This window comes from Apodemus sylvaticus, chromosome X, assembly GCF_947179515.1.
Source record: "Apodemus sylvaticus chromosome X, mApoSyl1.1, whole genome shotgun sequence".
NCBI lineage: Eukaryota > Metazoa > Chordata > Mammalia > Rodentia > Muridae > Apodemus > Apodemus sylvaticus.
In genome coordinates this window covers 36,452,923-36,480,781 of record NC_067495.1, presented here as the reverse complement: position 1 = coordinate 36,480,781, position 27,859 = coordinate 36,452,923, and the positions used below count along the sequence as shown (strand labels likewise).

General features: G+C 38.8%; 1 protein-coding gene across 2 annotated transcripts; it reads right to left on the bottom strand.

The window, feature by feature from the left end:
- Positions 1-6,359: 6,359 nt before the first annotated feature.
- On the bottom strand, positions 6,360-21,044 carry Prdx4 (peroxiredoxin 4). Of its 2 annotated transcripts, XM_052170152.1 has the most exons (7): positions 20,683-21,043; positions 17,587-17,704; positions 15,200-15,316; positions 14,302-14,424; positions 12,459-12,589; positions 9,169-9,203; positions 6,360-6,470 (listed from the first exon to the last, which is right to left on the bottom strand). In XM_052170152.1, exons 1-7 carry the CDS (start codon positions 20,933-20,935, stop codon positions 6,420-6,422), a joined length of 828 nt encoding a protein of 275 aa, XP_052026112.1. In that variant the 5' UTR covers positions 20,936-21,043; the 3' UTR covers positions 6,360-6,419. The 2 variants fall into 2 exon arrangements, with proteins under 2 accessions (XP_052026112.1, XP_052026113.1); XM_052170153.1 differs by lacking the exon at positions 9,169-9,203 and having other exon boundaries at positions 6,382-6,470; positions 20,683-21,044.
- Positions 21,045-27,859: the final 6,815 nt, after the last annotated feature.

Genomic DNA, 27,859 nt, shown 5'->3' with positions numbered 1-27,859 from the left:
TCACAAAGATGCTGCTTTGGGTCCATTTTCCTGAAGGATATAGTTATATTTTATATGTTAAAAACACTGTATTATGGGCATTTTATAGGCCTGGAGCATACAGTTCAGTGTTAGAATAATCATGACCATGCTGTGTAAAGTCCTGAGTTTGAATACTAGTATGGTTTTTTAAAAAGATATTTCAGAGAACTAATATTTTCTTAACATTCACAGGTTAACAGAAATAGTTTAAGGATGCCATATGCTTTAGAGTTAAGGTTAAGATATAAAACTATCATTAATACAATAATAGCTATATGCTAAAGGTGCTTAATATCCACGGAAGGCCTCCCCTTTTCTGAGAAAGGAAGGAGGGGTGGATGCAGGGAGAGGACATGAGAGGGACTCGGAGGAGAGGTGGGAGGGGAAGCTGTGATCAGGATGTAAAGTAAATAAATAATTAAATTTAAAAAATAATGGAAGCTTGTTGAAAGATGGGAAGTTTGGTGTTTAACATTAAATGTACCCTTGGATGGAAATGCTGGCTGTGAGGGTAGAGTGTGGGAAGTGATTCCTTGTGTGAGATTCTGGAAACTAATAAATCCCCCAAAGAACAAGACATCAGGATCATTGATATAGCTGCAAAAACACAGCTCTCACCTCAAAGGGGAAAATAATGTATTCCAGGACAAAAATACAAGTTAACTGTGATCTCAGAATACGGATTTTCTGTTACAGCAAATAGCAAGATTTAGTATGGAAATATTTTCATGGACTTTTTATAGTAACAGAACAGAGAAAAGTAACAGAATAAGGCACTTTTCAAATGCTAGGTGTGTCATGTAGGTGGGTTATAGCATGACAGGGAGAACTTGGTTATAGGACTTAGATTAGTGATTCTCAACCTGTAGGTCCAGAATCCTTTGGGTTCACATATCCTGTGTATTTACATTATGAACCATAACAGTAGCAAAATTAGTTATGAAGAAGCAATGAAATGTTATGGTTGGGGGGTCACCACAACATGAGTTGTATTAAAGGGTCACAGTATAAGGAAGGTTGAGAACCAGTGACTTAGATATTACCTGACAGCATTCTTAGCCCTTCTATTGTTGAGAAGCTAGGGTTTTGTTCATACATCCCAAAAGGCCTTTAAAATCCTAGTCACAGGATATTAACATAAGTGGGGGGGCAAGAAGTGTTTATTTAATAGACTAAAGATAGCCCAAGGTAAACTAATTAGGTTCTGGAACTATAACGTTCCAAACTGTCCACATTGTTAAACTTGTGATCAGTCATCCTTTGCAGAAATAGTTTTTCTCCCCAGGAATTGTTGTTCAAATAGGGAAGGTCAAAATGCTGGCAATACTTAACTGAATAATACATATTCAACAGAAGACTAGAAATGTGACATGGAATACTACACTAAAAAGAAGAGCCTAATATATTCTACAGAAACTTCAAGCTGCCTATCTAGTGATGATTTGGGATGAGCTCCTTGTCACTATTGATATCTTGGGTCCTAATATTCTTTTAAAGTGTTTCAAGTGTTTTGCCTGCATATATTTATGTATAACATGTGTCTTTGGATGTCAGAAGACAGTGTCTGATCACCTGGAACTGCAGTTATGGTTGTGACTCATGTGGACGGTGGAAACTGAAGCCTTGTTCTTCACAAGAGCCGCATGTGAGCCATTTCTCGAGCCTGGGTCCTAATTATTTTCTCTTAGGATATATTAATTATACACAATAATGTAATGAAAAATAACATTTTCATACATGTCTACAGTATGGTATAATCATAGTCACACTTAAACACATTTGGCCCTCTTCCACCTGTCATTACTGTATTTACAGCAACACAGGTGACTTGTCATGAGTCCACATGTATCTTAACTGTGGCTATATCACTGACAAAAATTCTTTTTTTTCCCACACCCATCATTAACTACCTATAGATATTTATAGAGGGGAGGGCCTCATGAGTTGCTCTTCCAAAGCACCTGATAACTGCTTATAAATCCCCTTGAAGGTGTGGGCCGTGGAAGGGATGGGCCATTGAAGGGGTTGATCATATAATTCTCTTGTGAAATTGTTACATAGTTGACATGTTTAGCAGGATCCCTGGCTTCTACCCAGTTGATGGTAATAGCACTAATTTCTGGGTGCTGGGGATTATATTCGGGGCTTTATATATTCTAAATATATGCTCTATCCCCAAGCCTTCTGCCCCCAGCTCTTCCATGTATATTTTAAAATTCGAGGACAATTTGTGAGGGTTTAAATGAACAGTCTCTGGGCAGAAAAACTGTAAATTTCAGTACCTATCCAATGGAGGGAGATAGCTAAAGGACAAAAAACAAAAACAAAAACAAAAACAAAACAAAAAAATGAAAAATATGCCTGTTATATAGTAGACCAGTAGGAAAATGGCATGGAAGAGCTTTAGAGAAAGAATGGAACCTATTACCACGTAGAGTTGCCCATTGTGTTCTCATAAGGTAGAAGGGGCTGGAGAGAAGGTAGTTCAGGAGTTAGGAACACTTACTGTTCTTGCAAACGACCAGAATTCAGTTCCCAGTACCTATGTCAAATGGCTCAACCTATGGCTCAACCTATAACTGCAGGGAATATAATGCATTTGGCCTCTGAGTCTCCTGTACTCATCTCTCTCTCTCTCTCTCTCTAAAATATAAAATTATTTTATTTTTTCTAGTTATTCAGAATAGACTTTATTTCCCATAATAATTTTTTTTCAGTATTTTTTTTATTCGATAGATTTTTTATTTACATTTCAAATGATTTCTCCTTTTCTGGTCCCCCACGCCCCGAAAGTCACATAGGCCCCCTTCCCTCCACCTGTTCTCCCATCCACCCCTTCCCACTTCCCTGTTCTGGTTTTGCCCTATACTGTTGCACTGAGTCTTTCCAGAACAAGGGGCCACTCCTCCATTCTTCTTGTACCTCATTGATGTGTGGATTATGTTTTGGGTATTCCAGTTTTCCAGGCTAATACCTACTTATTAGTGAGTGCATACTATGATTGATATTTTGAGACTGTGTTACCTCACTTAGTATGATGTTCTCCAGCTCCATCCATTTGCCTAAGAATTTCATGAATTGTTTCTAATGGCTGAATAGTACTCCATTGTGTAAATATACCACATTTTTTGCATCCACTCTTCTGTTGAGGGATACCTGGGTTCTTTCCAGCATTTGGCAATTATAAATAGGGCTGCTATGAACATAGTAGAGCATGTATCCTTATTACATGGTGGGGAATCCTCTGGGTATATGCCCAGGAGTGGTATAGCAGGATCTTCTGGAAGTGAGGTGCCCAGTTTTCGGAGGAACCGCCAGACTGATTTCCAGAGTGGTTGTACCAATTTGCAACCCCACCAGCAGTGGAGGAGTGTTCCTCTTTCTCCACACCCTCTCCAACACCTGCTGTCTCCTGAATTTTAATCTTAGCCATTCTGACTGGTGTAAGGTGAAATCTCAGGGTTGTTTTGATTTGCATTTGACATTTCCCTAATGACTAATCTGGAATAACAAAAAACCCAGGATAGCTAAAACTATTTTCAACAACAAAAGAAATTCTGGGGGAATCAGTATCCCTGACCTCAAGCAATACGACAGAGCAATAGTGTTAAAAACTGCATGGTATTGGTACAGTGACAGGCAGGAGGATCAATGGAACAGGATTGAAGATCCAGAAATGAACCCACACACCTATGGTCACTTGATCCTCGACAAAGAGGCTGGAAACATCCAATGGAAAAAAGATAGCCTTTTCAACAAATGGTGCTGGGTCAACTGGAGGTCAGCATGCAGAAGAATGTGAATTGATCCATCCTTGTCTCCTTGTACTAAGCTCAAATCCAAATGGATCAAGGACCTCCACATAAAGCCAGACACTCTGAAGCTAATAGAAAAGAAACTGGGGAAGACCCTTGAGGACATCGGTACAGGGAGAAAGTTTCTGAACAGAACACCAATAGCATATGCTCTAAGAGCAAGAATTGACAAATGGGACCTCATAAAATTACAAAGTTTCTGTAAGGCAAAGGGCACCATCAAAAGGACAAATCAGCAAACAACAAATTGGGAAAAGATCTTCACCAACCCTACATCAGATAGAGGGCTAATATCCAATATATATAAAGAACTCAAGAAGTTAGACTCCAGAAAACCAAATAACCCTATTAAAAAATAGGGTACAGAGCTAAACAAAGAATTTTCACCTGAAGAACTTTGGATGGCTGAGATGCATCTTAAAAATTATTTTATTTTTTAAAGGCAGTTAATACAGTTGGGCTGGTCAGTTACCTGGCCAACGGAATACACCTCAGAAAGCCAGGTTCACTTGAAGCCATGCTACTGAGATGGGAGGAATAATTAGCCCTTTATGGAGATAATATACTTTTTCTTCCAGAATCCCTACCCCTAGAAAAGTCCCTATAACCATGAGGTTCCACTTTTTATGAATACATTTTAATTTTTTTATTTTTGAAAGTATAATTACATAATTTTCTTTCCATTTATTTTCTATAAACCCTCCATAGCCAGTAAAATCATTCTCTTAGTTGTTAACAGGTCCTTCCCTGCTATGATAACAGTACTCTCTGACAAGGTGATCCTAAAATCATTTTGGAAGCCAACTAAAGACTCTTAGCTTTAAAAAAAAAAAGTGTCTCCAGACAGTGCCACAGCTACTGAGGGTGAAACCCCTCCCTCACTTTGCTAAGCCACTTTTCTCAAGATGGCGGGGATGGGGGGGTGGGGGGTGGGGGGTGGGTTTAGCATCTTCTGGAAACAGGTCTTTGGGCAGAGGCCAGGGCCTGTTCTTTCCATTGTAGCAAATGGCCACCTTTCAAATCACTTTCTCCCAGGTTTTTGTTTGGAGTGTCATTTGGACCTGTGGACTTTCACTACTAAGTCTAGAACAGACAAAGTGTAGTATTTAATTCATAGGATATTTGTATCAGTTACTATGGAAAGAGTATAAATGTGTTGTTACTTATTTGCAGTTACCCAGAAATCATCACACTATCAACACTGCTTCACTAATCAAATACTAAATTCCTTCAAGGCAGAAATTTGGTTTTTGGCAGCTATTTCTGCTAGGTGCTTAGATGATCAAAAGTTGCTAAGTGTTGACACATTGACTGGATTCTTTTGAGTGGATCAAAAAAAATGTTATACTTACTACCTAAAAATGCACAAGAATCTGACAAAACATCACCACAACTATTTAGGAAGAAGAAAGGTAACCACAGCACTTGGGGGCAGTAAGACAATCTGAAGTTTGAGACCAGCTTTGGCGACACAGATCATGTCTTAGTAAAGAAACAAAAGACAAGAGGCTTATTCCACAAAGGAAGGAAGTCTTAGGAGTCTAATTGTAATGGATATGTTAATGTTCTTACAAACCCATTTTACAAAATATGAAGTCTTCAATTCACTGAAGGGCTGCTTTCTAAAATTCTTATTATAAGGTATTACTCAGATGGCACTTAGATTCCCATGTCCATTTCTAAATGACTATCATTAATCACCTGCCCAGTGGCCACTAATAAGGTCACCACTTATAGTGATGGCTTTTCCAGGGAAAGGGGATTTCAATAGCGTGGGCATGAGCATCGAAGGCGAAGAAGAGTCTGATTCTTCTGGACACCATAATGTGACTGCTATATTTGAGTGATGAAGTAGTAGTTTATTTGTCTCTCTCTCTCTCTCTCTCTCTCTCTCTCTCTCTCTCTCTCTCTCTCTCTCTCCTCCCTCCCTCCACAGATACACAGACACACACACACATACTCAGAGATTCAGTTTTAATTTCTTAAATATAGGCATATAACCTACTGCTTTTAGATTTGAGTTTAGAGAAAGTATGGAGCTTTAGAAAGCTTTGTATTAGAGATCAGTGAGCTTGAGTTATGGGGGTCAGCTATCCATATCTGATACTGTGGAAAGTATTCACAACTTAATCTCTGCTCAAAGATTTGCAGAAGTATAAGCCAAAGTGGACTGTTAAGAGCTCACACATCAGGGTTAGGTTATCTGGGTTCAATGTCTGATGCTGCCTATGCTAGCTAGATATGTTAGCATTGGGTAATTTACCGGAATTTTCCCCATCCTACAATAAACAGTTGTGAGATAAAGTGAAAACGTGTCTGGCCTCCTTAGTACAATGCCTGCCAAATGGTGTATACTTCATAAATGGCAGCTATGTTGATTATGAGTTTGGCTTAATTTGTTATTTCTTACTTTAGAAAAATAGAGAATGCTTTTCTATGTTTAATGCCTACCTTGATCAGTAAATATCTTTGGTCTGTGACGTGTATTTTGATAGTATCCAAGAAATTACAATGGCAAATGAATATGGTAATAACACAATGACCTTTATTGAGAAGGTCCAAACAACGTAACTGAAGTACTTTTCAGTTCAGCTTGTCGAAATACTTCAGTTTTCCAGCTGGATCTGGGATTATCTGTTAAAACAAAAAGCAAATTATTCATTTTAAAAAAGACAAGGTCCAGTATGGATAGCTTGGCATTAATTTCCCCCTCTTGACTAAAGATGCAACCATTGTTTTTGTATAGCAAATCAGATTGTGTACTGTTTAGGAAAAACTACATTTGCCTTATCTACTAATCTCAGCAATTCCAAAAAGCAAATATATTTCTCAGTGAATTAATATCATCTGTATACAGGCAACCCAAAATTTACCTATAAAATTTACTTATAAAATTTCTCTTGACCACCAAGTTTTCATGGCACATTTGAGCCTGATATAAGTAAGCACACTGAAAATACAGACGTATTTTAACATTTATTTGCTGATTTGATGATGTTATAATAATAACCTGAGAAGGGGGCAGTATGTTCACTAAAGATTTATCAAATGGATTTTCAGAGGTATTTTAGTACTAGGGGTTGAACCCTGGGCCCTTCAACTGTTAAGCAAGAGCATTACTACTGAGCTGTAGCTAAAGATCTGTGTGAGGCTTTTCGTTTTTGATTTAGGACCTTGCTGCATTTTCTTTCCTAGTTTTAAACTCATATATAGCTTAGGCAGGCCATGAACTTTTGATCTTCCTTCCTCAGCCTCCTAAGTAACTGGGATTATAGGTTTATATCAGTAAGCCTGGCTCACAATGCAATATTTTATAATCTCCAGCTAAAAAGTGGAAACGGCAGTACAGATAAATAATAAAAATTTTGTGAATGAATACTCAAAAGGAAAAGAAACTCCTCTGAGGAACATGGGGACATGGAGTTCCTGCATTCAAGGGATCTTGAGCACTAGATATTTTAAATGATAAATTTGCATAAGGTTGGTTTATATTTGGTTAATTGTACAGGCTTACAAAATATCTATGACAAAGATGCTAGTGGTTCAAAAGATATATATCTAATTTAAGGTAGTAGGCAATTTTGTCCCCAGGTACACAGCAAACCACCTGTGACAAAAATAATATTGAAGGTACATTCTGAGTATTCAGTTCCTAAAAGATCAGTAAATGCTCCCAAAGAAAAAAGTTTCACTAGGAAAAGTATAAGATAAATAGTATACAATTCAGAAAATGCTACCTATTTATAAGATTAACTTACTGTGCTTAATTTTTAATTGACAAAAATAATTCCATGTGTTTGAGGGTTTGGTCCTTCTTTCAACACACATTACTATATGACATTACCTAGACAGTATGCATTAATGAACTAAATTAACTCATGCCCCTGGTCTTCCGATTTATATTGTCATTTTTTGACTGTGGTAAATGTTTTTGAAAACAGGTTGATGAGCCAGTTGGCAGTGGATTTGCACGGCTTTATTTCCAGCACTTAGGAGGCAGGCACAGGGGGACTTCTAGGAGTTCTAGACCAGCCTGATCTACAGAGCAAGCTCCAGGACAGGCAAGGATACACAGAGAAACCCTGTCTCAAAAAACCAAAAACAAATAAAAAAACAAAACCAATAAAACAAAACAACAAACCCGGGTTAATAGGATAGTGAATGGGGATGATCTGAAGTCCTGTGGGAAGGCTTCCTAGATTACATCCGAGCTGAAATGGGTAAAAAGGCAGAGCCAACCAGTCACAGAGACCACTACAGAAAGAGCATCAAAGGGGCTGCCAAGATGGCTCAGTGAGTGAATGCCCTTGCCATATATCTGATGATCCCTGGAACCTGCCTCTGTCCCCCAAGCACACATGGTGACATGCAGAGCGAGCCCCCCAGCAGACAAACATACAATGCACAATGTTTTTTTAAAGAAAGGACAGCAAAGGCAAAGTCTAAAGGCAGGGTCCATGTTCTAAAGAGAAAAGGGGCCATCTGAAGGGGAGGACTCAACTGCCACCCCTGCTGATGGCTTTTTATTTTAAGACAATTTCTTCCTTCCATCCAATATTTTTTCCCAAATACTGTTTGATTTTCTTTTCTTCTTCTTCTTCTTCTTTTTTTTTTTTTTTTGATTTGTTTTTTCCGAGAGAGGGTTTCTCTGTCTAGTCCTGGCTATCCTGGAACTCACTCTGTAGACCAGAAATCCTCCTGCCTCCGCCTCCCGTAGTGCTGGTATTACAGGCGTGTGCCACCACCACTCAGCCACTGTTTGATTTTCAAAAAATAAAAATCTGTAGTTTTAGATGTTGTTTAAGAAAGTTTCAAGCAAGTTACCAAATTACATTCTAGCCAAAGGCTACTCTGAGGATTGCTTATGAACGGGAACAGTAAGAAAATGTATCTGTTTGAATCGTTTTCTTTAGCTTCATTGTTTAATACAACCATATTTTCTCAGAAGCTTTTTCCTATGCAGAGGTTTTGCTGGGGACTGTTTGCTTGGCTCACACTGTAGGAGGAAGTTATCAATTACAAGCTCCTCTAAGTCTATGCTCCCATAGCTCTACTCTGCCTTCTTGGTCTCTCCTTTCTCTTTTGTTGACAGTATATTTCTTTGGATTGTCACCTTTAAAATTTACAATATTATCTAAATTCTGACTTCCCTGATTTGAATGACTCTCCCAATAGCCCAGAAAAATGTCTGCAGTATGATTTCTACTTAGCAATTAATTACTTCACTTTGGAAATAAGCGCAGTCCGATTATAATGAAAGATCACATTACAATTGGCATGCATTTTGGCTCTGGCCATGCCTTTAAAACAAAGAACTATTAATATGACTTACTGTTTCGCTACCAGGTTTCCAGCCAGCAGGGCAGACTAAAAGAAACAAAAAGGAGAAAAAAGAAGTTTAAAAACAGTTTAATTTTCTTTATTAACTCCCAAACTTGTTTCCATAGAAAGAAAAAACACATTAAACATGTCCAGACTATCAAGCACTTGCCTTCTGTTAGCTTGTGTGCTAACACTAAAGAATTTTATTTATAGAGTTTATGAGAAGGCAGCTTATCTATTTTAATTTTTATCAATTATACTTACAGTTATAATATGAAAAATAAAATGTATATTTATAATGAAATTGGAAGATATGGGAATATGGTAAACTAAAAAGCCTATGTGAGGGAAAAATTCCTCTAAATTTATATACATGACCAGTAAGATTATCTGGCTTATATCCTGCCTGCTATATTTTGTGGTACTGTCAAGGTATTCTGTTAATCAACAGACAGTAAGAATGTGCTGAGCTAGGGACTGACTTCTATTTTCTATACTCCCAAATTTAGCCAAATTATACATTTCAGGGGTGCACAGTAATGTTTTATATATGCATACAGTTTGGATTATTAGATCAAATTAGTTAGCCTGTCTGTCATCTCAAATAACTCATTGTTTTGTAGTGAGAACATTGAACATCTATTCTTAGGTGCTGGAGAGCTAGTCCAATGGTTAAGTTACACACTGTTCTTCCAGAGAACCTGAGTTTGAGTCTCAGCACCTACATCAGGTGGTTTAAAATCCCTTGTAACTCTTGACTTCAGGGATGTGACTTCTGACCTCTGTGGTATCTGGATATATTCCCACACAGACACGCTAACTTGAGGACATGGGCACAGGGGGAAAGTTCCTGAACAGAACACCAATAGAGTATGTGCTGAGATCAAGAATTGACAAATGGGACCTCATAAAATTACAAAGTTTCTGTAAGGCAAAGGACACTATCAAAAGGACAAATCGGCAACCAACAAACTGGGAAAAGATCTTCACCAACCCTACATCATCAGATAGAGGGCTAATATCCAATATATACAAAGAACTCAAGAAGTTAGACCCCAGAAAAACAAACATATTTTTTAAAAAAACAAAACAAAAATCAAAATCTACTTCAGCAATTACTGTTTACCCTTTTGTTTGAGACAGGATCTCACTGGGGTAGCTGTGGCTGGCTTAGAACTCACTATGTACACATGGTTGGCCTTGAATTTACAGTGATCCACCTATCTCTGCTTCCTGAGTACTGGGGTTAAAGAGCTAACACATCACATGCAATTTTCTTATTTTTTTCAGGATGTCATGTTTTAATTTTACTTCAAAAACTGGTTTCCATTTTTAATGATTTGGCACCTAAGTTGTTAGAGAATAATTAAATTCTTAAAGGCTTATATAACATACTCTATTTTGGCAAAATTTGCCCTTTTCTATTTAGCTACTACTGAAACTTGTGAAGGATGAATATTGATTATTGGTGTAATACTGAAAAATCTTAAGGACTACATAATTTAGAGCTAAATCAGAATAGCCCGGCTAACAAGTTGACTGAGGGGTCAGGTTTGTGTGCAAACACTGAGCAAGTGTTTGAGCACTGTCTTACACTTTCTATTGCTAAGATAAAATGCCATGACCTTATATAAGCAACTTAGGGAAGAAAGGCTTTAGTTCACTTACATTTTCACATCACAGTCCATCTTTGAAGAGTCCATGGGAAAATGCTGCACTAGCTTGCTCCCATGGCTTGTTCTACCTGTTTTCTTTTTTTTTTTTTGTTTATTTGCTTTTTTAAAAAATAGCATTTGAAACCATCAGCCCAAGGGTGGTCCTACTCACATTTAGGTGGACCCGCCTACATCAATCACTAATCAAAATAATACCCCAGAGACTCACCTGCAGGCCAGCCTGATGGAAGCATTTTCTCAATTGAGTACATTACAATAGAGTGATAAAGTAGTTAAATAACTAAATATAATAATGAAACATACAAATAAAACCTACACTACTAAATATTGTCACATATCGATACTACGTCTTTATACAAGTTTTTTACTTAATGAAGTAAAAAATATGCTCATAAAATTTCTCCTCTGGGAATTTTAGAGGTAAAATCTACAATAAATATTAATCAATTCTTTTTCATTTCACTAAAAAAAAAAACCCTGAGATTGAAAAAGATAACTTGGACTGTTGTATTTTGTATTGAAATTTTGAAGACTGCAACTCAATGTGATATTAAGTTGCTAATGTGAGATTTAGAGGAGGGAGAATAAAGGAAAAAAATCAAGTGGTCACTGTGCCCTCCCAGAAGAAGAAAACATCTTGCAGCTGCCAGAGATTATCTTGGCTGTATGCCTGGGCTACGTGAAGAATCCCACTTGCTCACTTCTTCCCCCTGACTGTATAAGTTCCCTGAGAAAATACAGTTTACTAGGTCTTAAGCAGTTAAAAAAATAAAAAAAAATAAAGGAAAGGTTATGGTAATGGTTTAATACGATAATTTGTGTAAGATCAAGAAAAAAAATTATTCCCTGCCTGACGCACACGCAAAAATTAAAAAAAAAAACTAAAAATATGGGTAGGAGGCCACAGGCCTCATGAGGGACTGATCAGATTACTGTTTATTTGCTTCATGGACATGACATCAAACTGCCTTCTAACAATGTTTCATGTTGACACACACAGACAGTGCTGCTTTCAGCCTGAATCTGAAAAGCTACTTTGTATTATGCAGATTCATAACTGGACAAAATGCTGAGACTAAGTGACTGTTAAGTACTTGGCCCTGAAGAAGACATCTGTAGCACCCCTCCAAGGCTCAGGGAACACCTTGGAAGACAGACAGAAATAGTGTTAAGAACCAGATAATGAGGAGGAATATTAGGAAACGATACCTTCTGGGCACGCGCAACAGTTGTATTCATGATCTTAGCAGGTATGGTTACCTGCACAAGACTGGGCCAATCAACATCCTATTATGGATAAGGGAGGGATGCATAGACCCCACCCCTCATAGAAACATTTAATGGGGGAGAAAGTGTCGTCACTTTTTTCACTGGTATAGCTACTGATAGGTTATCCATGGTCTAGTAAATAACCCCACTTCTAGTCACCTCATACAAGCATCCCTAATTAAGCTCAATGGGTCATCAATAAAAACACAAAAGTAGAAGGGGGCTTGGTAGGAAGGAAGGAAGGAAGGAAGGAAGGAAGGAAAAGAATTTTGGTAGAAGAAATAGACAAGAGGGTAATGAGGGGTTAAAAGAGCAAAATTCATTATAAATAAATATTTTCAAATAAAAGAGGTACCTTCTCCATGCTTGTCAGTGTACTGGAAGGCTTGAACCAAACGCAGTGTCTCGTCCACTGATCTACCCACAGGAAGGTCGTTCAGAGTAATCTGCCTCAGGACTCCCTTGTCATCGATAATAAAGAGGCCTCTGTGAATCACAGGGATGGTAAAGGTGATCCCGTTTCTTCTCAGTTACATAATCTGCTATATAGAATCAGCAGAATGCTATTACCTACTCTATTGCCACTTGTACTCTTAGTCCCCATTTACTGGATACGTCTGAATTATCACAGTTAAATGGCAGTTTGAAAATTTTGTTTTGGGGAACTGGAGAGATAGCTCAGCAGTTAAAGGGCACATACTGTTCTTCCAGAAGACTCGAGTCTTCCCAGCACCCACTTCGGGTAGCTCATAACTGCGGGTAACTCCACCTCTGAGTATCTGATGGCTATGAAGGCACTATCCATAGACATGCCTATATACAACTAATTAAAAAATGTTTGGGGAGGAGGTGTTCCTTCCATCCTTCAGATGTATAAGGCTTAACCCCTCCTTGTGTATTTACAGGCCGTTAATGGTTGTTCAGGGAAATGGAATACATTTTTTTGAACCACTGGTAAGAATTCCATGGTTCTACTATCCCTAATTAAATTCAATGGGACACACACACACACACACACAGAAACACACACACACACAGAAACACACACACACACACACACACACAAAACTGAAGGAGTAATTAGGAGACAGTCAACAGGAGTGGGACAAGAGAATATAATGGGCAATTTGATATTATATACATTCATTATATACATGTATGAAGATATTATGATGAAATCCAGTATTACGTATAATTAATGTGTGTTTAGAAAACATTAAAAAAAAAACCCTATTAATCTATCTGGTGGTCCATGTCTTTCATCCCAGCTCCAGGGAAACAAAGGCAAATAGACTGTTTTGAGTTAGAAGTCAGTCAGTTCCAGGTTAGCCAAGGCTACATGTGAGACTGCCTCAGAGGCAATAAACAATCCTCTCTGAAGGGGAAAAAAACCCTTGAATCTGACCTTAAATAATACCAACATTTGGGGAGCAGAGGCAGGACAATTGTTCAAGGTCATCTTTATCTATGTAGTTCAACTTCAAGGCCAGCCTTGGCTGAGAGATTTTATCTCAAAAAGAAAGAAAGAAAGAAGAAAGAAAGAAAGAAAGAAAGAAAGAAAGAAAGAAAGAAAGAAAGAAAGAAAGAAAGAAAGAAAGAAGATATTAATAAAAGTAAAATAAAATGGAAAATTCATTAGGTACTATTAATTGATCAACGTGTAACACCTTTTAAAGGCAGGCAGATCCTTGAGTTTGAGGCTGGCCAGGGATATACTGTCTAAAAAAACAAAACAAAGCAAAACACCAAAAAACAAAAAAGCTGAAAGGGCTTCTGGGTTAAATACTGCCTTAGTCTCTTAGATATGGGTTTGTGAAGTGCTAAGTATGTATTAGAAAAAACATTACTAGAGCCAGTTCAGAAAAAAGGAAACAGTGCTAAGGAGTTAGGAGCTCAGATACAGTCTGGTCTTTGCTAGTAACTCATTCTATAACTGTGACTAAATTTATAGAAACCCACACATCTGTTTCTTTTATCTATAAATAGAGAGGTTGTGAAAGGCCTCCAGCTCTAACAGTGTGCAACTCTGGTTTAGTTTAAATAGGGCATTGACAGTTTAAAAGCAATCTATTCTTGCAAATAGACCAAAATAAAATATATGATCAAAAAAATATCTGTCTTCTAACTCCTAACCATCACCTGTTTCTAGGAGGATTATAAATGTACTTGGATTTTTCAAAATGTTAACTGAAGGGTACCTAAGAGTGTGTCCCGAGTCCTCAAGGTATACACCATAGTCCTTTGAGATCTGATGGTTCAGGTCCGAAAGAAGTGGAATCCTTATTGGCCCCAGTCCTCCCTGTCTTCGAGGAGTATTAATCCTGTAATAGACAGAACACTTGACCTCTCAGTGATAAGTAAATGGCATATATTAAAAGTAAACACTTTCTACACAGAAAAGTACATAAATACAACTACATACATATATCCCTGCCCCTTAAAATAAAAACAGGCTACTATACTTTGTATTTGTGTGTCTTTTTTCCACAATGGGTAAAATGTATGAAATATCTTATTTTACTGATCTCTACTGACAGACGTAAAACTGATTGCATTTTTCTTTTATGAATACTGCTGGAAGTATCCTATATTTTTATTTTTGTACAGGTCTCTGTTAACTTCTAGAAGTAGAATTGCTAGATTAAAGGGATAATTAGGACAACCAGTCAACCTCCAACTAAGCTCTCTTGACCTCTGCTTCCCCAGTGCTGGGATTGAAGACAGATTGTAGATTTTTAAAAGTTTTTAAACATACATAAATTATATATAATATTGGATTTCATTATAATAAAATGATATATCTTAAATCTTAGAATGGATCACAAGACAAAGCCTTGGAAGGCAGCTAGGGTGCAATGGGAGTCATACTAGTCTAAAATTAAAAAATACTGTTTTAAAAACTATAAAAGCTAATGAATTTGAACTAACACACTGATGACTATATAACAGAAAACGGAATGTTTTTACTTTTTCTTCACATTAAGGATACCCAATACATAATTATAATTACTATAATATTACCATGTTAGGAGCTATCTAACAAGACTAAGAAGCAAATCTATTCATTTTATCCCAGTTTTAAGGCAAAACACTGACCAGGCCAAGTGGGTAAACTGAGAGTCAACAGAGCATGCTACTACTTCAGTATTGATAGATCTGAATTCTTCAATTCGATCCCCAAAAGCGATGATTTCAGTTGGACACACAAAGGTACTAAAAATTTGGAAAAAGGAAACAAGTCAGTATTCTCAAAATAAGCATATACCTGAATGAACTTTCAAACGAGTTTTTTACTACAGGCACTCTGAACATACAAAAATACACCTTAAGAAATAAAATTCTAAGACTACTTAATTAAATATTCAAAGGAAATGTTGAGTTCTCTATTGCATTTCAACAGAGATTCTTCTTAAAATTCCACTGATCAGTTCCAATATTTTCTTCCTTACAACAGCACCCCCATGTCATGAGCTTTTAATAATCTGTAGTTCAGTGTTTTATAGATTTCAAGGGATCTAAACAATGTCTATATTATCCTGCTACTTGATTTTCTTATTCCGATGGGCTAGCTTCTACATATATTTTACATATTAGGCAATATTCTTTACTCCTACCTCCTGATTCTGGATAGGTCTTCTTCCAGCCTCACATAAAATACTGCCCAGAGTAATATAAAATTTTATCAGAATGGCAGGCTGAGGGGATATTACTCTGGGCAGTATTTTTTGAAGTTTTATTATTATATGTTTATGAGTGTTTTGCCTGCATGTATATCTGTGTAACATTTATGTGCTTGATGCCTGTGGAAGCAGAGTATGAAGTCGCCTGAAACTAGAGTTACAGAGGGTTGTGAGAAGCTATGTGGATTCTGGGAATTAAAAACCTGGTCTTCTGGAAGCACAGCCAGTGCTCTTAACCACTGAACCATCTTTCCAGCCTTCTTGGGTAGTATTTTTTATTCAAACTACAGTTAAACTAATTTAGTGAGCTGCAACCAGTATTAAAATACAAACATCATACATAAGGTTGAATTATTAGACGTGTGTGTGTGTGTGTGTGTGTGTGTGTGTGCGCGCGCGCGCGCGCGCATGATTGTGTTCAGTAGTGTTATTCAATCTTAACTTGAAGTTAGGATTAGATCTCAAATTTTCAGAAAGGGACTATTGGAAGAGCCAAACTGAAAAGTTACATGGGAAAAGTGGTTATTTACCATTTTATATGGAAAGTTTCCAGTATTTTAATATCAAGCATGGTTGTGTTTGTACAGACTGAATGTTACCCTGTGTATGTATATTTAATTTATAAGTTATGGCTCAAAATTGTGAAAAAAAGAGTTAAAGGACAAGTTCCCACTTGAGCCCAATAATGGCTTTAAAAATAATTCAGATGTTCAAGCACAGCACTGTGATGTGAAAACAAACAGTATTAACTCTTTGGTAATCTGAACTATATTACATACTTCAGTATTTTCTAAAAGGGTTAATGATCAGATTCTGCCCTCTTTCTTATTATCTCAAAATTTCTATTTCTGATTTCTATTAGAAATTAACTTATTCTTTTAGTTAATAGAGCCAGAGTATAAGCTGATTTGAAAGATAGCTTGTTTTGGCTTTAATGTCCTAATTTTTATTAGAATTCTTTCCACTTGGCTTAGTACAAAAGGTTTGGCAAACTTTGTTCTACTGGCCAAAGCCTGTCCTTATTTGGTGAAATTTCTCTGTTGCAAAGCAACAATCATGCATGTATATTTTATCTATAGCTGCAAGCACAGAATGGAGTAGATGGACAGCTGCACAAAGATAACAAGCTTAAAATTACTTACTGCTCTTTGTCCTACATGGAAAATGTTAACTCTTGGCTTACAAACAGTTTACAGAATGAGTTTAATTTTCACCTACAGAGTTCTAGATTCATCTTACTGGAGAAAAATACAGTGTCAAAGATAGAGTGATCTTTAAGTTGTTTCATATATCCCCCTAAAAATTCAAATAGGGAAGAATATAAGAATGTGAGATAATTAATTCTTTTGAGCGAGGAGTTCTTTTTACTCTTCCCAAGAACTTCATTCTTGTTGGAATTGTATTTTTCAAATATCAATATGCCTAAAGCTAAGCTAATTTACAGTGAGTTGACCTTATGATCATCTAAATAATGTTCTCAGAACTTAACCCAATCAAAAAGTACTACATATATTAATATATATTAATATTAAAATGTTCATGTCTCATGAAAGCAACATAGAAAATACAAATAGCAAAGCCTTTATAGTAAATACAATTATGTATTAACTCATACATGAACTACTTGCTAAAATCTTATCAGTTTATTTTCTTGTCTTTGTGACTCAAATATGTAGCAGATATCTTCCTTCTCTCAGCTTGCCTTATTAAGAACCATCAGCTGACAAAACTCGTTTGTTGCTCTTGGATAACAAATGATAAAAACTGGTACTTTATTAGTGGCTATTTGTGTGTATTACTTACAAATCCAGTGGGTAGAAGAAAAAAACCAAGTATTTCCCACGATAGTCAGTCAGTTTGAGCTCCTTGAATTCTCCATTTATCACAGCTGTTCCTTCCCAATAAGGTGCTGGCTTTGAGACTAAGAAAGAGAAACAATGGTCTATAACACTGAAAAGTTGTTGGAATAGCCAAAGACAGCTTTAGAAAAACACTAAAAGTTGGGACTTCTAACTAAATCTTTGAACTTCATTGGCAGTCTGGAAGCTCACAGACTTCTGAGAACTTAGAACAATAACTTATTGTTAGAGACTAAATAGGATACAAAGAATTACAAAGGAAACCAATTACACTGAAATGTAAGTACAAACATTTTAAAAGTTAGCGATGGAGTAATTGTGTGTTTAATCACAACACCTTCAAGGTGCAAGATCTTCTAAGTCTGTAAGATATCACTGTCATGATTCCTGTAATAGCTATTATACAGCACAAAAGTCTCTGCGATGCCATGGGTAACAGGTACAAGCAAGTACTTCTCGAGTGAGTATGAGTTATTGCCTGTATCTGTGATAAGAGGAAACAGTGAAAATATTTTTATATAGAATTTTTGTGGTTACTGTATTAATACACATTAAATGGGATAAAATGTGAAAAATGCCTCTGCCCATCCCACAAAATGTTATACCTTATCCTTGCACTAAACCCTACTGGATATTTCACCACAGCTCCTCCAAATTATCCCTGACCATGGGATAATTTCCCTAGAAGGCTTTGCAAAAGGAATCATCCCCACAACCACGAACAGGTTTCAAGTGACCTGATGCAAATTCAATAGTGCTGCTGTCCTGTAAGGGCATGCTGTAATTCTAGCCAGCACCCTTTGATAGTTATGTCCATTCACGCTATTGATACATTCAGATAAGACTTTCAAAACCATTACATATAATGAGATCAATACTTGCTTCCAAGTTGGACTAAGGTTTCTAGAAATCAACTCTCATTCTTTTGTGTAAAAGGCCGCACTAAGTCACACTACAGATACAAACTGAGGATGAATTTTCGTGAAGTTAATCTATAATATGTGACTTTTTACCTTGAATCAAAGCTACCTAAATAATCCTGAATTTGTTAGGAGAAAAAGTCCAGATGAGAAAATTAGAAATGTGCTAAAATATACAGTACTTCAAATGCTTAAACAGGATATTATAATAACTGTAATGACTTGCTAGGACACTCCTTGAAGATTTTACATATACTGAAAACCATGTCAGAAAAATCTTATTCTGAACACTGATTACTGCAAATTCTTCATTTTGATTGAAAAATTGCAGTTACTTTGCTAAGATCTTTAAACACAATTCCAAAAGCAGCCCTTTGCATCTGCTTTTTAAAATATGGTGATTCATGCCTTTAATTCCATCATTCAGGAGACAGAGGCGGCTGTGTCTCTGAGTTCAAGGCCAGCCTGGTCTACATAGAGAGTTCCAGGACAGCCAGGGCTACAGAGTGAGACCTTGTCTCAACAAAACAAGCAATGCTGTCCTAACATCCTTAGCAGACCCTTAACAATCCTGAGCATAAGAATTCTGATAAATACAGCGAAGTATAATAAAGACAATTTAAATGCCCTGTCTCTCTAATCATTATTTTTTTCTAAACACAAATCTGGGTCAGATTGCATCCTCATTTTTTAACGCTCAATGAGAAAAATGTATTATGATATTTCTCATTTTATTAAAATGATTCAATAAATAGCCTTAATTGTTCTATGATATCCCCTTTTATGAATACAACCATCTCCTTTGGAATGCTTTTGTTTCCAACAGGAAGTGCATTTGAATAAGCACATTTCAGAATATCTTCCTCAGGCAAGTGAAAGCAACGAAACTTAGAAATATTTTTAAAGCAAATCTGTCTTTCTAAAACCAATTCCAAAGTAGTTCACTTGTACTACTAAGAAGCTACAAATGTTTAGGGAGGCAAATCGGCTTGGCTTTTTTCATGCATGGACTGTGGTAGCAATACCCCACATCTTTAGAGGTTCATAACTGTGAAGTAGCCAGGTGTGGTAGAGCACATTTGTAACCCCAGTACTCTGTAAGCTGAAGGAGGAGGACCATAGAATTTGAAGCCATTTTGTTAGATCTGTCCAGTCCCCATGTCCAAAAGAATAGACCCCAAAATGTCGAGTGTAACTATTGTTTCACTAAAGACTAGCACAGAATGTGCCACAACAAGCAAAATTCAAACACACGCTTACAGAATGTCAAATAATCCCTAGGAAAAGTGGGTTAGGGAAAAGCAAATAATATATGGTCTGTGTCTGTGTACCCTGATCACTTTTTTGGCAAGCTTAATATCCAGATGCAGCAGGCCTCAATTTTCTCACTATCTTCTTAGTCTGACGTGTCTTTTCTGAGAGTGGCTAGTAGCTTCAAACAACGGACAGAAAGATAAATAATGAAAAGCCCATTTGGCATTACACAAGATTTACCATCAACTCAACTGTGCCTCTTCCACCTCTTTCCCAGTTTCCCTCCAAAATACTCCATAAGAAAGTCTTCAGATTTTTGTTTTTGTTTTTAAAGAAACATCAGTATCTATTAACTCTACAAAGTTTGGGGAGATTACTTTCAATAAAAATCTTTATAAGCTACGAGAGAAAAAAAAGTTTGACCTCGTGACCATTTTGTTTAACCACTTTTCTGTTTAACCAAACTTTCTGTGAATCATTATTCAACTTATCAATGTACTTTCTTCCCTGGAAAAAAAGAGACAGGACGGTTGCAGGCACTTTCGGATATTTAAGGAAGTCTTTTAGTTTGCACAACATCCTCCACGACTGTAAGCCCGGGACTAGGAACACCCCCATCTGCGGCTTTTGGGGGTAACCGCTACCTTTCCCGAAATCTGATCAGAGGAAACCATTTCTTTCTTCACACCAGGAACCCACCTCCTTCCTCACACCCACAAAGGCATCGGGGTGGACCGAGAACTCCCAGGCAGCCTTGGGGGGGTGCGGCCCAACTCCAGCCCCACCCTTTTGCAGCATCCACAATTAGTGTCTAAGAGTCCCCGAGTTCTGCCTCATCCACCCAACCTCCACAGGGCACCACCTACTCTTAGCTTTGCTTAGATGCAGGGAGTGATCTGCAACCGAAACCCGGGACACCTCTCCTGGGTACACTTGTCCACCAGCATAGAAGTGGCACTCATTTTCGCGGGTCCGGAACCGATCATCACTCTCCAAGCCTTGCAGGGCTTCGGTCCGCAACAGGAACAGCAGCAGCAGCGGCGGCAAGAGCACCACCAGCTTTCGGGTCCAGCGACGGGACGGCGTGGTCCCGTCCAGCAGCTTGGACCGCGCCTCCATGACCGAGCGCGAAAACACGTCCCTCAACTAAAGCACGGAGTCCCCCGCCACCAGGCAGCCAGCTAAAACAGCGCGCGCGCTGGAGACCGCGCGAACAAGGGCGCCGCCTCGCGAGATTTGCTCCGCCCCACTCCGCCCCTCCTGCCCCCGCCACGTGGGCTCAGGCTCCGCCCCTCCCCCCAGTGGGCTTCTGCGCCTGCGTCAAACGGAGGGCCAAGCTGGAGAGTTCTCCCAATTTGTCAGAAGCGGTTTCCAGGGGTGGCTGGTGACTGATGTCCAGAGCACTGGCTGCCCTTGTCCTTGAAGGTGAACTTCCAAGTCCATCTCTATAACAGAGCTCCCCTATCCCCTCACACCATTCCCTCACAAGTTCAAGATAACCTATGTGCCTATGAACGACTTGCAATGTAGACCTTTTTCGTTACTGTTTCCAGACAGGGTTTCTCTGTGTGGCCTTGGCTGCCCTGGAACACACTCTGTAGACCAGGAAGTCCTCAGAGATCAACTCGTCTCTGCCTCCCTGACGGCTGGGGATTAAAAGCATGTGCCACCACAATTTATACTTCTAATTAAGGTTACCTTCATACATTTCGTTTTGCTATGGTTTTTGACAGAGCATACTTGTATGCACTTACAGGGTAACTGTCTGTTGACTAACATGGAATGTAGTCACCACCTCATTCACCTAGTTATGGAAACATCCAAAACAGTTATTTTGGAATGTACAGATTGAGTATATTTATCATGTTGATTACTCGAGGTTTAGGAGGCTGGTGGGTTCCAGGCCGCATACACTACAAAATTGCTGAAGTGAACAGACATGTATGTGCCCCCCGCAGCCCCCGGAGTGATTTGCCTGTACAGTGCCAGGACTCATCTTTTCAGTTCTGTTCAGCCCCAGAAAAACGTGAGAGTAATTAGCTGACCATTTATTTTTCTCCAGCAGGCAAAAAGGTGTGTGGGTGAACTAATTTTGCTTCAAAGATTTGCTTTTCCAGTCAATACCCGCAAAATTCTTAGGCAACCCCTCCTTTGGCGCAGTGCAATTGCGTAATTACCCTTTACCCATCTAGCCCTCTTCCTCCGGCTGCTTTGCCTCTCCTACCCATGATGCACTAGGGCATGCACAGCCTCAGGCGTCACTGAGTGCCCCAGTGCCTAGGGGCTCACTCCCATTTTAGCTTGTCAAAGACTGAATTGTGACATCACCTGTCAGCTCTATCAGCCCTAGTGTTGCCTTCATGTACTCCTAACCATAACTGATTTAGATCCTGGCCATCCTCTTTTGAAAAATACTATTTAAAATGGATTTTTGGTCTATATGTGTCTGTGCCCAGATTGTATGCCTGCCTGCTGCTTATTAAGGCCAGGGGAGCTCATTGAAAGATCCCCTGGAACTGAAGTCACAGACACTTGTGAGCTGCCTTGAGGGTGCTGGAAATCAAACCCTTGTCGGAACTCGGAAGAGTAGCCAATGCACTTAACTTCCGTGTCATCTTTCCAGCTCCCCAATCCCATCTTTAATATAAAACTTTTTACTATGGACCATTATTATGTATGTTCTCCCTTCCTCTACACGTTTGACCCACTAATCCCTTCACACCATACTGTCCCAAAGCTTAATTGACATATTTTATTTCCTGACTAGCCTTTCTCTTCCAGTAGGAATTATAGGGTAAGTGGGCAATTTGGTGACTTAAGTGTGTCCCAGGTATATATTTTTTTTAAATCAAATGCAGTGCCACAGGTCAGGATGCAGCAGAGCTCACTCAGTCTTAAAGCAAATGTCCAGGATATTTCAGTTCCCAGAAGCACCCCCCCCACACACACACACATACTCCCCCGTTCCCCGGAGAATATGCTTACTCATAACAGTTTCCTGTAACTCTTCACTTTCTGGAGGTCCATAGATGATAGGCCTCTGACGAGGTAGCTCTCGCTCCCATTCTTCTCCTTCCCTAGCCTCCTGCTCAACATGGAATGGAAGTGGGACCCTAGGAGCTCGGATATGAGATCCAGAGACTCGACTGTGGCTTAGGCCTCGTGGACGGCTACGGTGATCCATGGTGACTGTAAAACAGCCACTAACCCTACTGAATTACTGAGTTGGGCCTCTAAGTTTGAACTTAGTTTAAAAAGCTGGGAAAGAGTGATGTATATATATATCCCTACACCTCTTTTATTCTAGGCTGAGTTGAGATGTCCCAGTTGGTACCAGGGACTGTTCACCAGCTGGGTCCCAGAAAACACCCTGCCCACTGGGGAGAGTGACCAAATTGGTCACCTCCCTGGCACCTACTCTCTCTCCCTGTGTCCCTCAGTTGGTCTGAAATCTCCTGGTGGCTGGCATTCTGAGTGTTGCTTGCCCTAAGGCCTTCAGCCAATGACATTTGAGCAGTCATTATGCTGTCATAGTGGTGTCCACCAGAAATCTTGAAGTAGGGGCCTGACCTTCAAGACACTCACCATAAAGTTAGAGTTGGTTACCAATATCAAAAATGTAATAGCATCAGACACAGAGGAGGTCCTGAAATATACAATATCACAAATATTAATCAGTGGTCACCTAAGTTTCTTGATTTGCCCACACATTGGTTTTTGACTTCTAATGGGGCCCTACATAGTCCAGACATTGTGGGAAAAGTGCATACCCGTGTAAGATGGCCAAAGTTTCAATATATCCTTATGGAATCCCTATCTGATATTGTCCTAGGCATACCGGCAGGCTCTACTGTAGATCTCACAGTGAAATCCTCACTTCTATTCACTTGCTTTTCTCTGACTGATAATTTAAATATGTCCTCAGTCACTGTACCAGGCTTTTTTTGTGGACTATACCTGTGTTGGACTCCTTTCAATTCTCTGTATGACCCACATAGTTATGTCTCCAAATATTAAATCAGTGTGCCTGGAAAACACTGATTTGGTTTGGTTGCTGTAACTGTCGTTTGCTGGTGGTTCAGGTTGTATCTGAAGCTGCTGTTTTATTGCTTGTTTTATTGTTCCTTATTGTTAGGAACTACATCCTCAGCCTCTAGATTTTCCTAGTCAGATACCAACTCCTATAATCTTTAGCTTAAAGGAGGCAGGGGCCAAGCTTTCTGAGTCTTTCTGTCATTTTGTAGAGGTGATGTATGAATGAAAATCAGGACAGGATGGTTCCAAGGCACGACTGAGGTTACAGGTGTTTGTTTGTTTGTTTGTTTGCTTTTTTTGTTTTTTGTTTTGTTTTTGTTTTTGGTTTTTTTGTTTTTGTTTTTTTTTGTTTTTTGTTTTTTTGTTTTTTGTTTTTTGTTTTTTGTTTTTTTTTTGTTTTTTTTTTTTGTTTTTTTTTTTGAGACAGGGTTTCTCTGTGTAGCCCTGGCTGTCCCGGAACTCACTCTGTAGAGAAGGCTGGCCTCGAACTCAGAAATCTGCCTGCCTCTGCCTCCCAAGTGCTGGGATTAAAGGCGTGTGCCACTACTGCCCGGCTGAGGTTACAGTGAGTTATGTGGGAGAGAACAGCCAGAGGCATCTGGAAGGGTCCAGAATGAACTAGGCCATGAGATGAGAGACATGGGGGAAGAGCAAAAGACGGGTAAGAGAGCCAACCAGGAGAGAACTGAGAACCAAGAAAAGAACCAGGAGGCCAAGGGAACACAAGCCAAATGGCTGGGTTATACAGGAATCAAGAACTGGGACAGAGGGAGCAAAGCTTCAAGGCCAGAGTCTTGTAGGGTAGGGGCAGGTGAAAAGTGCTACGGGGAGCCAGGACTGTGTAACTGGTACTTATCATGCTGAAAATGCCTGGTAGCAAGCATCTGCTTTGGTTTGTTAAAAGGAACCTCATTTAGCCATTTTCTTGGGACCTAATCATGGGGATGTTTGTTCGTTTCTCATCTAAGTTGTGAGGATATTGAAACAGCTTTTTGATAGGTCCATGTATGGCCACACCATCCTAAACACATCACATAGAATCTGAATGGGCCATTTAGGAAGAAACTGATGTCTCTCCTGAAGTGCCACTACCACCTTGTGAAGATAGGGTCTTGGAAACAGATACACCTATGTTTCATACTGGTGACTGCAACCTTGTTTGACATCTTCACAGCAGCTACATGGAACACTTCAGGCAAGAATCTCTGCAGTTTATTTGTTTCCGTGTTTATGACCTATATAAACTGTGAGTGTAACGAATATTTATTACAGTTTTAGACGAAAAGAGCAAAGCCTCTTTCCTGCATTGCTATTCTTTTTATTCGTGTTAGAAAATACCAGAGTCAGCTTAAACATTTAAGGGCCATGGGGTTGTCTCCACAGGTAAGAGTGCAAACCCATCAACCCGAGTTCCATCCTATATCATTCTATTTCTGTGTTATAACACCGTGACTAGAAACAATTAGGAGAAAAAAGGTATGTTTGGCCTACACTTTCTGATAATAGTCCATCATAAAGGGAAATCAGGGTAGGAACTCAAGGCAGGAACCTGGAGGCAAGGAACTGAAGTAGAGACCACGGAAGAACACTACTTACTGGATTGTTCCCTATAGCTTGCCCACCCTGGTTACTTATACAGCTCAGGACCAAATGTCAGGTGGCATTCCCCACGTTTTTCTTGCCTCTCTTACATCAACCATCATTTAAAAAAATCACCATTAAAAATGATCAAAAAGCATTAACTGTCCAACAGAGTTGCCTACAGGACATCTGATGGAGGCACTTTTTTTTTTTTTCAGTTGAGGTTTTGCTTTCCTATTTCCAGCTAACTATAGCTTGTGGCAAGTTGACAGAAACCTAACCAGCACATCCCAGAATATACATTAAAAAAATCATATTATAGTGAATCCTAGAGTGACATGGGAGGACAAGTGCCCCAAATTACACAGTAGAGACAGGAGAATGAAGAACTAATTCCTGCGAAGTTATGCTTTGATCTCCACACAAATGTGAACTTGTACACACACACACACACACACACACACATTTAAAAAGAGTTTACAAGAGTGAGGCTGGCCTAGGGTCAGCAGCAAAGGCTCACAGACCAGAAAGTCACAGCTGTTGTCTTACCCCACTGAAAGCAGCTCCTTAGCTCAATATGTGCAAATTATACTGTCTGCCTTTTGTCTGGGCAGGCAATGCTGGCTAGGGAGAAAGGATACAAGAAAGGTCAATTTCAAATATTATTTGCACCTTAATTTATATTTCTTAAAATAACTGAGAGTACCCAGGAATGAGAATGTGCTCTGAAGTATTTCTCATAAGCCAGAGGAAAAGAATTATAAAAATGTTTTTAAAAAGTTAAAAAAAATTATAAACCTAAGAATCCCCAAGTTCTTCTGCATATTTATAAAGGCACTGATGTTATTGGTCCTGAAAGGCCCATATATATTCACAAATATTTTTCACACACTTGTACTGCCTAACACTATCATTCCACATTTATTTTTGATTGACGCACTATCATTTTGTAGGGAAAAACTCACAGAAAAATAATTTTTAAAACAGACTCTACATTACTTATTTATTTTCAGAAACTCTTTGTAAGAATCTACTATAAGCTAGACACTGTCACTGGGAAGCAAAAATAGTGAAAAAAATGGACACACCCCAGCAATATTCAGGCTGCTAAGTGGCACTCACAAAGGTAGGGCTAGTGGTCTATAAATGTTTTGATATGAACCAATAAATAAAATGATGGGAAATTCAAGCTTCTGAGTACCTACAACATAGCAACATAGCATTGGGAAGTTGTGCTGGGGAGACCCAAAGGTTGGTAGGCTACCAGGGAAATCATTCCTTTGTAAATGATGCTTGGGCCCCCTGAAGATGAGATAGGTAGAACTAAGTGAAAGCATACCCTGAGTAGAGTAATGTGATTTAAGAAAGTTGGTATTGTCCTTCAGGTTTGGCCAGCTGCCCTGAGGAGACCTTGGGTGCTGGCTCCACACCCAGGTTCCCATGATCCCAGGAGCTTGGTCACACCAAGATTTCAGGATCCCAGAGGAAGCTTGACTCCCAGGAGTTCTGACATACCCAGAAACTCAGGATCACAGGATTACAGTGATGGCTTGACTCTGAGGAGTTCTGACACAACCAGAATCATAAGAAGGACAGGCTCCAGTCAGACAGCAAGGGCAGGTAGCACTAAAGATAGCCAAATGGAAGGAGGCAAGCATAAGAACATAAGTAACAGGAATCAAGGCTACTTGGCATCATCACAACCCAATTCTTCCACCATAGCAAGTCCTGGATACACCATCACACTGGAAAAATAAGATTCAGATTTAAAGAAGATGGATATCTCAGATGTCCAGACAAGATGATGGAAGCCTTAACACTGACAAAGATAAACTGATCTTCACCATCTGCTTGGAATTCAAGGAGTGGATAATATGAATTATCCTCTTGATTTAGGAAGAAGGAAGCTTGAACTTTGGAAAGGGTATTGAGCTTAGGAGCCAGTGGAGCCTGATTGGGAGTTTAGATATTCAGCATAAAAATTCCTTGTTGGATTTTGGTTTTCTTTTGTAAAATGTGAATGCTTATGCTGTTTTATACTTAACAGTTACATACACTTATATAATGAAGTTTAGACATTTGTACCCTTCTATGCTGCTCCTTAACTCCTCTCTCCTACCAAAACACTTTTCACCAAATATCCTTCATATTTTCATGTTTTCTTTTTGTGTGTGGTTTACTAAGAACCAATTGCCAGATTTTGGGTGGGAGGTTATTTACTGGAGTTAGGGCAATATATCTGTGGCTATAATACTGAAGAATGACTTGCTGTTCCCTAACAATTCCTAATTGCCATTAGTCCCTTTAGTAGGGGTGTGGCTTCATGGACCTGAAGGCTTAGTCATTTTTTATATGTCTTTTTCCTTTGTAGTATTTATCAATTCCTGTGATTATGTAAAAATATACATCAACTGATAACTTGAACAC